Consider the following 13,971-nt stretch of genomic DNA (forward strand, 5'->3'; position numbering starts at 1 on the left):
AAAAAAAAAAAAAAGCACAATACTGTGTCACACTCACTGTGAGGACCACAGGAGAGCCAATGATAGACTAACGGACTCCCAGCAGGTAGAGCAATACTCAGCTATTATTCTCAGGTAGGCTTGCAGAACTGCCACTCTGGATTGTCACTGTTTTCTACAGCATACTGGATACAAATGAAGCTATAACAGATTGGAGGTCACTGTAGCCTACAGTACAGTGAATACAAATGCAACTCATTATCCCTCGAACTGTCACTACAGCCAAGGAAAAGTCAAGTAGCATTCAGAATAATAAAACCTAAATGCAAACTCTTCCTTTACTTCCTTGATAATAAACTTAAGAACATCCTGCCTGCTATTAAGACTTGTAATGTAAGCAGGGCGTGGTGTCGCACGCCTTTAATCCCAGCTCTTGGGAGGCAGAGGCAGGCGGATTTCTCAGTTCAAGGCCAGCCTGGTCTACAAAGTGAGTTCCAGGACAGCCAGAGCTATACAGAGAAAACCTGTCTTGAAAAACAAACAAAAAACCAAAAAACAAAACCCAAACAAACAAAAAAGACTTGTAATGTAAGCTAGTCCTGTAAGCTGTGAATCTTCCCCTGGAAAATGGACAAAGGATAGAGTATCTGAGTCAATGTAAGACAGCAATAGCATTAAGCAGAGAGAATGACAAAGTAGATAGAATATGATGAACAGTGATTATGACCAAAGTTTCTAATTTTATTCTCTTTAGATGTGGAAAAATAGCTAAATTGTTTTACCTGTTGGTTTCCTTGATCGAGCTGTAAATCTTGAAGCACTCTTTCCAATTTTGACTTCTCATCCAGAGCATTTACAGCCTATAATCAAATGTAAACATAGTACACTCAACTTATACTCTCTAGGCTAATTGCTCAATAACTGTGTTGAAAGATTCTTCAGTTACCTGTATTTCAATGGTCTTCAGCCTTGACTTTAGTTTTTCATTCTCTTGTTGAAGCCTTAAAATTTCCTTTGTGAATAAATCCAAATTTTATTATTATTTTAAAGATTTATTTTTATGTGTATGAATGTTTTGCCTGCATGTATATGTGTATATATATATATTATATACATATAATATATACACACACACACACATTATATATATCACTAGATGAGGGCATCAGATACCCTCATAGGCTAGAGTTATAGCTGGCTGTGAACTGAGTCTGGGTTTTCCACAAGAGTAGCAAGTACTCTCTCTTTTTTTAAATTATTATTTTCTTTATTTACCTTTCAAATGCTATCCTGAAAGTTCCCTATACGCTCCCCCCCCTCCGGCTCCCCTACCCACCCACTCCCACTACTTGGCCCAGGCCTTCCCTTGTAGTAGCAAGTACTCTTAACCACTGAGCCCTCTCTCCAGTCCCTAAATTTTATTATTTTAACCAAAAATGTGTTTAACATGAAATGATCACTACTTGTTTTACTTAAAAAATAATCAAAATTATATAGTGGTTCAAAAATCCAAATGCCTTAGTTAGGAGTAAAAGCCAGCTTTCACAAAGCCTGCCTGAACCCCATAGCTGTGAATCAAGTTTAGCTCTAAGACTTATAGGTGCTTTTCTCTTAGGAACACCTTTCTCCTTCTGCTCTGTTTTCAGCCATTCTCCTTGCTTGCCATCTCTCACCTAACTTTCTGATCCTGTAACTTGGGCCTGTTCTTGGCCACATTCCTGCCACTTAACCTGAAAACACACTACTACCATCATTTTAGTGTCCAGTGTTCAAGCTCCAGAATGGCTGAGCTGAGGCCAAACCCCTTTGTCCTTAAGTAGTTTTGATACGAGATGAACCCACCTGATCAGTCTGACTGTGCATTTTACTCCCATATACACTGTACTCTGTTGTTCTAAATCATGCCAACCTTCTGTCTGCCTCTGGACAGGAGATATTCTGCTCTTCTACCTAGCAGGCCCTTTAACTTAATCTGTCTTCATCTTTAAGACCCAGCTTAGAGGTTACCTCATTCAAGCACCCATTCTTATCTCCTCACATCCACACAGAGCTCTGTCTTCTTTATAATACTATGATACCCGCAGAACCCTTTAGTCCTCTCATCTCTGCTTCTGGAAATGTTAGTTCCTACTTTCCAATGAAATAATAAGTTTTGAGAGTGTACTAGGTACTGCACTGCTTTTTATCTATTATAACATCGACATGTGTATACTGCCAAGAATATGGGAAAATATTTTTATGCTGATAATTTCTATAAGCATTAAAAATAACCCATACATTATTGTGGATTACACATTTCAAATGCACACCAGAAAACACTGTTCAAAATTCCATGCCCTGTACTGTGAAATTCCATGTACTTTACTGTGAAAACATCTATCAGTCACTTCAGATTCTACAAAGTAAGCATGCCCTCTTCTGGTCACTTGGTTCCATCAGTAAAACTGTGACAGACTGTTTCTTTTACCTTAGCTTTGTTCAGGAATAGGGAGGAAAGAGGCAGAACCAAGATTTTCTCATTTCTCAAAATGATGAGAATATTACCTTGTTTAGGAGCTCTGTAGTTCCACCTTCATTAATTGGAACAAGTTTAGGCTTTGTGATATCTATGATGGGCTGCAACAAAATGAAGAAACCAATCTAAAATCACCACAGAGTAAAGCAGGAATCATTGTGAAACATCTGCACTTTCTAAGTGGAAGACATAATCTATAACACACCCACTAGGGCTTCAGTTCTACAATTGTACTGATTCTTGTTGTGTTCATTCTGTTATGTCCAGTGCCTATGATGTGCCCTATGAAGCTCAATATATGACAGAGATAAAAATGAAACCAAACTTCCCTTTAATCCTTTATTAATACAGATGGAAAAGAGAGAGACAAGGAGATCATAGTCAGATTTGATAAAAAATCTCTAGCTTCTAGGACTGGAATTTTCATCTGTGATAGCTGTAAATGATTTCTGAATAAACTTCATACCATCAATCTGTAATGGTTGAGAAATTACAAGCAAATAATAATTTAACACAAATATTTGGACATTTTAGTAGCATGTCTTAAAAGTAATAATCCACGCCCTCTGACCCAAAATGTCTTAGTCAGAAATATCCTCCAAAAGAGTTATTAGGAAATATTTTCTGTGTGTTTATACATGGATTCATCTCAGCAGTGTTTAGCTATCTGATGGGGGACTAAATATGATTTACAGTATATATAGTTAGTGACATCACAGCACATAATTGTTCAGAAAGTCTAACAGAATGTCTCTACCTCCTGTCTTGGGTAACCTGTCTATGGTACACAGCTAAGAAGCAGAGTCAGGATATAACAACAGGTCTGATCACTATAAAGTAGATGCTCTGTTTCAGATAAATGAAGGGTTTACAAGGGATTGAGACTGGACTGCAGGGAGGGAGGGAGAGAGGAGAGAGGAGAGAGGAGAGAGGAGAGAGGAGAGAGGAGAGAGACCAGACAAAAACAGTTTTTTAGTTACTTCTGAAACTTTTAAATCTTTTTGTCTGTAAGTCTGAGTGGCAATTTAAGTTCTATTCCCAACCTGAATGTTTTTCCTTTGAACGTCTTTCAGCCCCACTAGTTATGCTATGAGGATTTCAGGTACCAGCTATTGAGAAATACGGGAGGCTAAGGAAATGCTTCAGTGGATAAAGCACTTACCACACAAATGTGAGGATTTACATTTGGAGTCTCAGTACTTACACACAAATCAGGTAGGTGTAGTGACCTACCTGTAGTCTCTGGGTTCAATAGGCAGACATGGGATTCCTAGTGAGAGCTGATGAGCTAGGTGTGGTGACCTACCTGTAGTCTCTGGGTTCAGTAGGCAGACATGGGATTCCTAGTGACAGCTGATGAGCTACCCTAGATGAACTGGTGACCTCTGAGTTTAGTAAAAGTCTTGGCCTCAGTAAAGTGGAAAGTGACCAAAGAAGACGACACTCAGCATCAATCTGGCCTCCATATGCAAACACACACATGTGCATGGGCAGCTGTGCACATGTGCACCCATACATGCAAACAGGCATACATACATAGGTATAACCACATGTGTAAAAACAAATACAGACTTAGACATACTAAAATCTACCTTTTTATTTGAAGATGCAAATTCTGCCTTTTCAAATTCAGCAACTTGTTCTAATAATTCTCTGAAAAATAAAAGGAAATTTAAGAGAATATTCATTGAGAATAGACTACTAGCACACAAAAGAATAAAAAAATTACAAGAACCAACCTATTACATGCTAGGAAGATGAGCATAAGAGGGTACAAAACTGATATTTAATTACAAATGGTTGAGAATCTCATGCCCCTGTAAACCAATTTGAATCATCTATAGGTCTTGGTACTTTGTACCTGATACATATATGATCTGTGTCGTAAGACATAAACAGCAATGCTAATATGTGTATGAATGACATTTGTATTTCTCTCTATTTCTAAGGTACAGCATGATTTCCCTAATACATAACATTCACTGTCATCTAAGGAAGAGTCTGATTTGTAGTGCAGTTTTCTTGGATATGACTTAGTCCACAGTAACTACTGAGAGAGAATACTAACATATTCCATGAAAGCCAGTGGTGTGAGCAAGCCCCTGATAATCTACCAAGATAGATATGTGGACTGTACTCCTGCATACAGACCACTCTTCTATCTTCTTCAAACATTGGGGCACTTAGTATTTTCTCACCAGTCACCTACTGAGAAACTGACAGCCGCAGAAGCCAAATGAACTTCCTTCCCTCCTGGAAGACTGTACTTAGCATTGCTCATCATTTTCCACTTGAGGAGAGACTGTTCAGAGAACAATTTCAAGGGCTTAGCAGTGAGTTCTTCTTGACTTCTGGCATTTTTTTATTTTTATTTTTATTTATTTATTTTTTGAGACAGGGTCTTATTGTATAGCCCAAGCAGTCTCAAGAATTGAAATTAAAGGTATGAACCACGATGCCCAAGTGGCATGTTATTTCTTAGAACCAGCTTCAACTTCATTGATCTTACCAGAGGTTTTGAATTTATGAACTTTTTAATATTGTAAGATTTTTAAGCCTTTTATAGGTTACATTTCCTAGGTTAAGTACATGGTTTCAAATGTAGTTATCTAAAAACAAATTTGCAATGCTATTAGGCTGAATAGATGGAAATGATTCTCTAGTATATCTTCAACTGTTCTAATCTTTACTTCTTAGCAGATCAATGTATCAAGACCACTGTAATATTATCCATGCTACTAAAGATGCTCTAAGGAATAGTTACTTTAGATTGAAAAGCAGTTTCATGTAGTTGTAACTAATAGTAGAAACAGAGTATCTTTAAGAGGACTTTGAGTGCTCCTCAAGGAAGGAATCATCTAGTGACTGAGCCTTGCTGCTACCTTACCCAGTGTTTCACACCCAGGAAAGTACTAGCGAAGTAATTTTCTAACTTTTGAGATCATAGTTGGGCCTCTATCTCAACTGCAAGTACAAATTTTACCTGTTTTCAAGTTCAGAAATGTCTGTCTGTAGCTTTAGATACCACTTCTCAGCTTGTGAGAACAGCTGCCGTAGGAGCAGGACATTGGTGTAAGCTGTATTGATGAGCTCGGACTCCACCTCACTGTGTACCACAGCCTGCAGCCCATTTAGGACTTCTGATACCTCATCAATGGTGAAAGTCTCCTCCACCAGCCTGAAAACAGTATGACACCATTGGCTAGTTAATCACAGGAGCAACTTACAAAATATAACTGAAGTCAAGAAACCTACATCATGACATTTAAAGAATTAAAGATTGCAAGAAAAACTCTCTGGGAGAGATTAAAATGACTAGATGTGGGTAACTGTTCAAATGTGTTCATTTTAAAATATAGCTACATATTGAAAAATATCCCCTAAACCTTCACCTATTCTTTTTTAACTTTTCAGTATTATTTTCTTTACTTTATACTCCTCTAAGTTAGCCTTATCATATTTAGTAACTTAAAAAGTCACATAGAACACGTAACTTCTTCACTTTGTTACTTCTCTAACATTTTAATGATCATATGAATTACTTAAATATTAGTATGCCTATGAGACAAACACTGCAGTTATATATTAACTTTCTTAGCAGTCTAGAGACACACACACACACACACACAAAAATTAACATTTTAAAGTACCACTATGAATCACAAAAAAGAATAATCAATAGCAGCAATCAAAACTTCTCTTACTGGATCTACTTGGGTTAGAAAGGAATCTCAGGAATGAGCCATCACCTTCCTCCATCACCTTCCTCCTAACTGTACACAGGGCTTGGAGGGTGGAAGAGATCGCCTGTGGTCCCACTGTGGGTTACTAGCTCCAACAATTTCAGCAATGTGACCAACAGCTGGAGTCCTTAACAAATCCTGTGCACATCTCCTACTCTCAATGACAGTGTCACAGTAACAGAGTTTTGTTTCTTACAGCTTTGCCCCTTTAAAGTGTCTCACCCTCAGACCCTTAGCCTCACCTTTCCTTCTTTCTTTCTTCCAAACAGACAAAATCAAACATCTTGGCACAATCATATTCAAATTAATAGAAAACATTTTCAGCACAGTTACATTTCACTAAGTAGTATTTAACACATAATTCTTTAACATTGTTAAACTAGAAAAATTTAATCATTCTTTTTTTTGGGGGGGGGGTTGGTTTTTCGAGACAAGGTTTCTCTATGTAGCCCTGGCTGTCCTGGAACTCACTCTGTAAGACCAGGCTGGCCTCGAACTCAGAAATCCGACTGCTTCTGCCTCCTTAGTGCTGGGATTAAAGGTATGCACCACCATGCCCAGCAAATTTAATCATTCTTAAAAACACGTTTAGAGTCTTTATTAAAATGTTAATATTTTCTATATTCTTTAATAGACTATACCATATTTTTGCCAGTTACATTGCTTTCATCCACTAGGTTTAATAAACCAGATTAGGTTAATTGGTTGAACAGACACTAGTACAAGGCTGATGACCTCCACAACAGCTAGAGACATCCTGAAGACCTCTGCTACTTACATGTGACTTGACGTTTAACTACTTTCCATTGTTGGTTCAACAAAACTTACCAACTTTTGTTTCAAGTCAATGTTGGTACTACCAAGTAGATGTTTTATTTTGTTTTTCCCTCTCCAAATTGCTCTATATGAAAAGTATAAGTTCATAACTGCCATGTCATATGGCTTTACTTCTTTAAGAAATCACTTAAGAAATTAAAGATATGGAATTTAAAGAATTAAACCCGTCACAATTGTTATCTGAAACTTTACAGTATGTAATGATTGTCATGTGCATGCCTGACAACAGACTATCACCCACAACTATAACTTCACAAATCCATGGAACTTAGTGGAGTTTCTCTCAGTGACCACTGTGGTTTCTGTATTAGCATTAATCAGAATTTAATTTATCCACTTAGGATCCTTTCTTCCTTGAGAAACCTTCACATGACCAGGTACACATGTATATAAAGTAAGTATGCAGATGAGATATTTACTAATTAAAAAAAAATCATAAAATTTTTTCTTAAAACAAGCCAGGTGTCATAGTACACACCTTTAATCCTAGCATTTGGGGAGGTAGGCAGATCTCTGTGAGTTTGAGGCTAGCCTGGTCTACAAATAAGAGTTCCAAGACAGTCAAGGTTGTTACAGAGAACCCTGTTTTGAAAAATTGAAGAAAAAAAAATGTTTAAAACCACTTCTCTGGCATATAATTTGCCATTTACTAAAGCTGAAAGCTAATTTTTCATATAACAAGATGAATGTGCTTATTTTTATAGCAACAATTAAGTCTTGATTGAATATTTGATAAGGCAGGATACAGCACCTTTAATATTTTTCAGAGTTGATTAATATTTTGATTTTACAACTATCAATGCTGAGAAAACTGCCTTGCACAAGTACATAGTACAAAATGGCAAAAATATATTTATGACCATTTCACAAATGGTTGGAAATTGTCTTAATCCCAAAAACAAAAGTCACTTAATGAGTTTTTAATGAAATTCAACTCAGTATCTCAAATAGCAATTTTTAAAATCAAAGACTCAACACAATAGATTCCAGAGATATACTAACTTGATATTTACCTGCTGAGAAATGATAGTAAGAAAATATTAGGTCGTTGTCATAATTAAAACATTACGTCTCCATAAGAGCAGAATACTTACATATACAGTAAAATCACTGTAATTCAAAGTATACAATAGTCTAAGCCAAAGAATTTCAGGTAGTTTGTATTGGTGTTGGGTGGCATGATGGCCTGGGCAGTGTGAACTGTGGCTGTAGTGTGTTCCGAAGTCACATGACAAAACTGGGAAATGCTGGCAGAACACCTCAGAGTCATTTTACATTTAATTATGAAATAATTTTTAGTGATTGCATCTTAAGAAAACTTTTACTAATGCCAAATTTTTAAAGAGCCCACATTCATTCAGTTATATGACTGAATATATGATGTTATATGATGCAGTTTTAAGAAACTAGGCCTTAAAGTCTCTTGATACCTGCTGTCCTTGAGGTCCTGAAAGCAGGAATCTACCGTCTTAAGTCTCAAGCCTCTTTTTGAACGAGCAAAACGCATGTAATTAATGACCTCATTTTGATGGTGCTCATTTAGGCCCAACTCTGCCTGAAAAAGAGAGAACTGGTTAGTCCAGAGGCTATGACAGAAGAACTGACAATGAAAATAAAGAAGGTATTTTGTTTGGCTCAGTGTACTGGTACCTGCTTTTAATCTCAGCACTTGGGAGGCAGAGGCAGGCAGATCTCTGTGCCTTTTGAAACCAGCCTGATCTACATAGTGAGCTTCAGAACAGCCAGGGCTACCCAGAGACGAAGTCTCAAACAATAACAATAACTAACAACAATGTTGATGATGAATATATGGTGTTGTAGCAACAGATGTCTATCAGGTTGCCTTTTTGTCCTCCTACCAACTCAAATACACTCAGGCCACAATCACATGACTACTTCTCAGGAAAAGAAGGAATACAAAGAGGTGTGGGGTATTTTTCAGACTTAAGATATGGGATATACCTTATACGCCTGTCATCTAATGTCTCTAAAAGTAGGCAGAGTAGGTAACTAGGATGAACCATGACATTTTTATGCCCCAGGGCTGAAAGAACAGAAAGAAGAATGAGACCTCTATCCTCACCTCACGGAGCATCACTAACCTACTCACTAATCTAAATAAGATGGCTGCTGTGTGAGAGGAAACAAACGCCTGCATTCCTTAATACACTAATTTTCAGATCAATACAGAAACTTAAACTTACCAAATACAACCTTAAAAAGTATATCTGGCTTGAAAACAAACACTAGTCTTTTTTATAAACCAGATGCTGTTTTAAAATAGAGAAGCTACACAGTAAGTACAGCTCTCAGACCTGATTAGAGAAGTTTCTCTGTGCAGTGGATGGTGGTTAACACACAACTCACAGCTGTTAGGTACAGAGAATAAATAGGCTTAGCCACAACTAAGATACACACACACTCACACATCCCCCAGAAGGCTCAGAAACTATCTCTGAGGGAGCAAAAGACTAAGAGACAGATCATTGAGGAACAGATCAAAACCATGTCTTCTTGCCAGGCAGTTGTTACACAAGCCTTTAGTTCCAGCACTCAGGAGGCAGAGGCAGAGGCAAGTGAATCTGAGTTCAAGGTCAGGCTGGACTACAGAGAGAGTTCCAAGATAGACAGGGCTATACAGAGAAACCCTGTCTTGAAACAGCAACAACAAAAAATTTCTAGACATGACAGAACTGCTGGCCTAGAAACTCACAACTGTGGTCACCTGTGCAAAGTTAGGTCAATCAACAATCCAGCATAGAGACAGGGAGGGATTTATGAGATCCTACTTCTAGCTGAGGAGTTACTGACAGCTGATGATTTATGAAGGGTAGAGACACAGTTTCTTTTAAGAGTGTGGCCCAAGGAAGGTGATGGTCCCACACCCATGAGTACCTGTGTAGCATAAACTGGACTAGGTAGGCTTAAAAAAAATAAAACAGGACAGGAAGTAAGAGATAATTCTGGAAGAAGCTAGGGGGAGGATTTTAAATACATCGTATGAATATATTTAATGTGGTGGGGCACGCCTTTAATACCAGCACTCGGGAGGCAGAGGCAGGCGGATTCTGAGTTCGAGGCCAGCCTGGTCTACAGAGTGAGTTCCAGGACAGCCAGAGCTGTACAGAGAAACCCTGTCTCGAAAAACCTGAATCTTTAAAGGATAAGAATATTTTTTTAAACGTGAGGTTATTGCTTAAAATGTTTATTTTATGTTCATTGTTTGACGAATCATCTACACCCGGTTTCTAAGTGTTATCAAACTGACATAAAAGAGTAAGAACACAAACAAGTACTAACAATTTTTTTGTGACGCCACTAGCATCTTTTTTTTTTTTTTTTTTCGTTTTTGACATCAGAAGCAGGACCAGTTCCTAGCTCAGGATTGTTTAAGAATTGGTCTGTTTTGTTTAGATGTATACAAAGTGACACTTACTAGGAATTGATTGCTGGGATATGTAAACAACTCACTTGAGCTTCACTTTCAATAACTTAAACTCCCTCTCCTTCAACTTCATTTCCGTGCTTTTATCTATGTACAGCTATTTAAATTAATTGTATGATGAAAGGTTGGATGAACTGGTGTTTTCTTTTCAGTTTTATCTGTCTCAGGGTAAGCCCGAACTCTAATACCCAGATGGTCTTCAGATGTCCAAAGAAAATAGCACCCATATTTAATCAGTTGTAAAATAAGGTACTTCAGAAAGTTAAGAGTCAACCAAGTTCACACAGAAAGTTGGAACCAGCCCGTAATTCTTCACACTGGCAAATGTGTGCGGCTGTGATGGCCAGGGCTTCCCAGACCACAGCTAAGGATGAGGTGACAAGGCCGGAGAAAGGCTTCAGCAAGGATGCTCTCACCGCGGCTCGGCCGATGTGATTCCAGCCTCCCTCCCCAACGAGGCCCCGCTCGTTCGTCCTCCGCACCCTAGCTGGGCCCTCTCCGGACCAGGATACTCACCATGGTAGTGGCGGGACCAGACAGGAAACAGGGAGGCCGGCACCTGGGGCCTGAGGATAGTAGGTTGTTTAGAAGCCGCGGGTTGCCAATGGGAACGGAGACACGTGGGCCCTCGGTTACACGGTATCATTGGCTCTTACTGTCACGTGACAGACCGTGCTGCGTAACTGGCTAATTTCCGCAGGTACATTGGCTTTGAGATCCGGAAGTCCCACCTTTTCTTGCCACGCTAACCTGGGGCGGTGCCTGCCATTGCTAATGGCAACAGAGAAATTTCCGGGGAGGGGGGGGAGGGAGATGCGGGGGAGCTGAGGGGCGCCTTAGGTGCCAGCTTGTTTGCCGACAATCAGGGCGGAAGTTGTGTTTTGGCACCAGGACCCAGAGCGGGTGATTCCAGACCTCGGCCGCTTCTGAGAATAACGGGCTGATTGAACAGAACTTCAGCGTGACTGCATCAGGCTAGCAAGCTAGTACTGGCAATGGTGCATGCCCTTCCTCCATCTGCATTATTTTATAAGCTGGCAGAAGAGAATAAATTTACCTTTTTGGGAAAAAAATGTGCAAAAACATAGGTTTATATAGAGTAGTGAATTAGAGAGACAGACACTAAATTCGCCAGGAGAAGGTTGTGGAATAACGTCCTGATCTCCCGGGCGGAAATTTTCACTTATGAAGTCTAACTTGAGTCATTAGAATCTTCAAGTTTAACAGTTGTTCCAAAGTGATGACTGCCTCTATGGTCGCCTTGCCTTTAACCCCAGCATTTGTAAAGCAGGGGCAGAACGACCTCTGTGAGATTAAGGCCATCCAGGGCTACATAATGAAGCCCTGTCCTAAAAAAAGACATTGTCCTATGAAAGACAAGTATAGGAAGAGTTTATTACAAATATTGGTGAGCATACAACCACTCTAGGCCAGTGCCATATCTTACGAAGAGGCTCTGAGTAAACCAACATCATGCAGAGCTGCTAGCCTTCTGAGCCTGGGAGACTTAAAGCAGGAGGGAACAAACATTGAACATTAGCTCTGAGTTATCAAAAGTTAATTTTGAGGGTGCATTTTGAGATTGTCTTTCACAGCCAATACAAAGTAGAGTTTAAAATGAATCACAATCGGGTGCTTTTAGATGCAGAAGAATTTTAGAGACATGGTTCCAGAGCTACTTATAGAGGAAGAGACTGAGAATCTACAGACTGGAGAGGTAGATGGAAGCTGTGAAGTTTGAGTCTTAAAGCAATATAAATATGTTTTCAAGACAAAATCAAAAGGCTATTGCCAGGTGTTCTAATACAGTGGATATTAAATACAATTCTGGTTTCAAGAATCTTTCTTTCTTTCTTTCTTTCTTTCTTTCTTTTTGCTATTTTATTCTGTCTAAATGATATTAATTAGGTAGAAATGTAATAATTGTCACAGGGGCTAAGCTTAATTACTTAAAAATCAACTTGAGGGCTGGCCGGATGGGTCAGCAGATAAAGGCACTTCCTGACAAACCTGATTACCTTATTCAATTTTCTGGATCCACATGGTAGAAGAGAGCCAGTTCAGAACTATTGTCTTCTGGTCTCCACATGAACACTACACCACACCTATGCTCCCCTTCCACGAATGCACATACATGAGCATGCACACACCTGCAGACATGACTTTCAAATTTCTTAAGTGAACTTAAACTTTTGTTATTAGAACAAAGTGCTAACAAATAAGTCTTTTAGAATAAAGCTAATTTATAAAGACATGATGTCTTTAGGAAAAGGTACAATAGTGAAAACATATCCATTAGTTAAATGGTCAGAACAGAACAAAAAACAAAACAGAAATAAGTTAAATGGGTAAGAGTTAGACGAGAAAATGTTCAGAAAAGCCACATGCCATGATTAGTCGGGGAAGGCAGATCTGGAATATACCCACATAATCACTGCCAAGGGTTTTAAGTCTCATCCTAGTACAGATAACAGAATTTTCTTGTCCATATTTACCTACTCACCCACTACCACAGAGGTAACATTCTGCCTTCTGTTTAGGGGAGTGACATGAGCAAGCTGTGTTAGAAACAGGCACATATGCATCTTTTCACAATATTACAATTCTTTATGAATGATAGATTCACAAGCAGCTTCAGTTTTATTGACTGAAATTTGCCAAGTTGTCTTCCTTTTTTCTAATCTTTACTAGTATTTATTTATTTACTATATGTAAGTACACTGTAGCTGTCTTCAGACACTCCAGAAGAGGGCGTCAGATCTTGTTAAGGATGGTTGTGAGCCACCATGTGGTTGCTGGGATTTGAACTCTGGACCTTCAGAAGAGCAGTCGGGTGCTCTTACCCACTGGGCCATCTCACCAGCCCGGGTTGGGGATTTTTGAAGTAAGGGCTACAGGCAATTAACGGGTGCTAAGAGAAGGAGAATCAGTTGTCTCCAGAAACAAGCCCTCTGATGGTTATTCATCAGACTGTATTTATATATTTGTATATATGTATTTGTAAGAATAATTAAAGGAGAGATCATGAATTTGAAGGGAGTTGGGACATGGAAAGAGTTGGAGGAGAGAGAAGAAATAGTGGAAATAATGTAAATACAGTCTTTGTATATGGAATTTAAAAACATAAAAATTTAAATTAAAAAGTTGGGAAAATGACAAAGCAAGAGCAAACAACACAACAACAAAAAACCAAAAACAAACAAAACAAACAAACAACCCCCCCCCCTGCAAGTTAACATGAAGAAAAAAGTAGGAGGAAAGCTTTTGAAGTTGAGCTGGAAGTAGATTGAGTAGAGTTAGGAGAAAACCACTTTGGGGAATCATCTTACAACAGAGTCTTTACAGTATAGCTTTATGAATTCTCCCCCCAAAATCTGTCTGACTTCTCCAGATAGCCCTGTTAATTGAGGAATTAGGCAAGACTTTTTTTTTTTTTTTTTTTTTTTTTTTTT

General features: G+C 38.6%; 2 protein-coding genes across 2 annotated transcripts in view; one reads left to right on the forward strand and one right to left on the reverse strand.

Annotated features, from left to right (window-relative positions):
• The window catches only part of Lztfl1 (leucine zipper transcription factor like 1), a 25,745-nt gene extending 14,636 nt beyond the window's left edge, over window positions 1–11,109 (reverse strand). The window contains exons 1-7 of the mRNA XM_021206306.2: window positions 11,036–11,109; window positions 8,505–8,629; window positions 5,478–5,672; window positions 4,087–4,147; window positions 2,524–2,595; window positions 926–991; window positions 762–839 (exon numbers count right to left, since the gene is read on the reverse strand). Of these exons, the coding sequence (XP_021061965.1) occupies window positions 762–839; window positions 926–991; window positions 2,524–2,595; window positions 4,087–4,147; window positions 5,478–5,672; window positions 8,505–8,629; window positions 11,036–11,038 (600 nt within the window). The 5' untranslated portion in view covers window positions 11,039–11,109. The remainder of the gene's footprint in view (window positions 1–761; window positions 840–925; window positions 992–2,523; window positions 2,596–4,086; window positions 4,148–5,477; window positions 5,673–8,504; window positions 8,630–11,035) is intronic.
• The window catches only part of Ccr9 (C-C motif chemokine receptor 9), a 97,651-nt gene that overhangs the window by 32,871 nt on the left and 50,809 nt on the right, over window positions 1–13,971 (forward strand). The gene's annotated exons all lie outside the window — the stretch shown is intronic.

This window comes from Mus pahari, chromosome 10 (assembly GCF_900095145.1).
Source record: "Mus pahari chromosome 10, PAHARI_EIJ_v1.1, whole genome shotgun sequence".
NCBI classification, from domain to species: domain Eukaryota; kingdom Metazoa; phylum Chordata; class Mammalia; order Rodentia; family Muridae; genus Mus; species Mus pahari.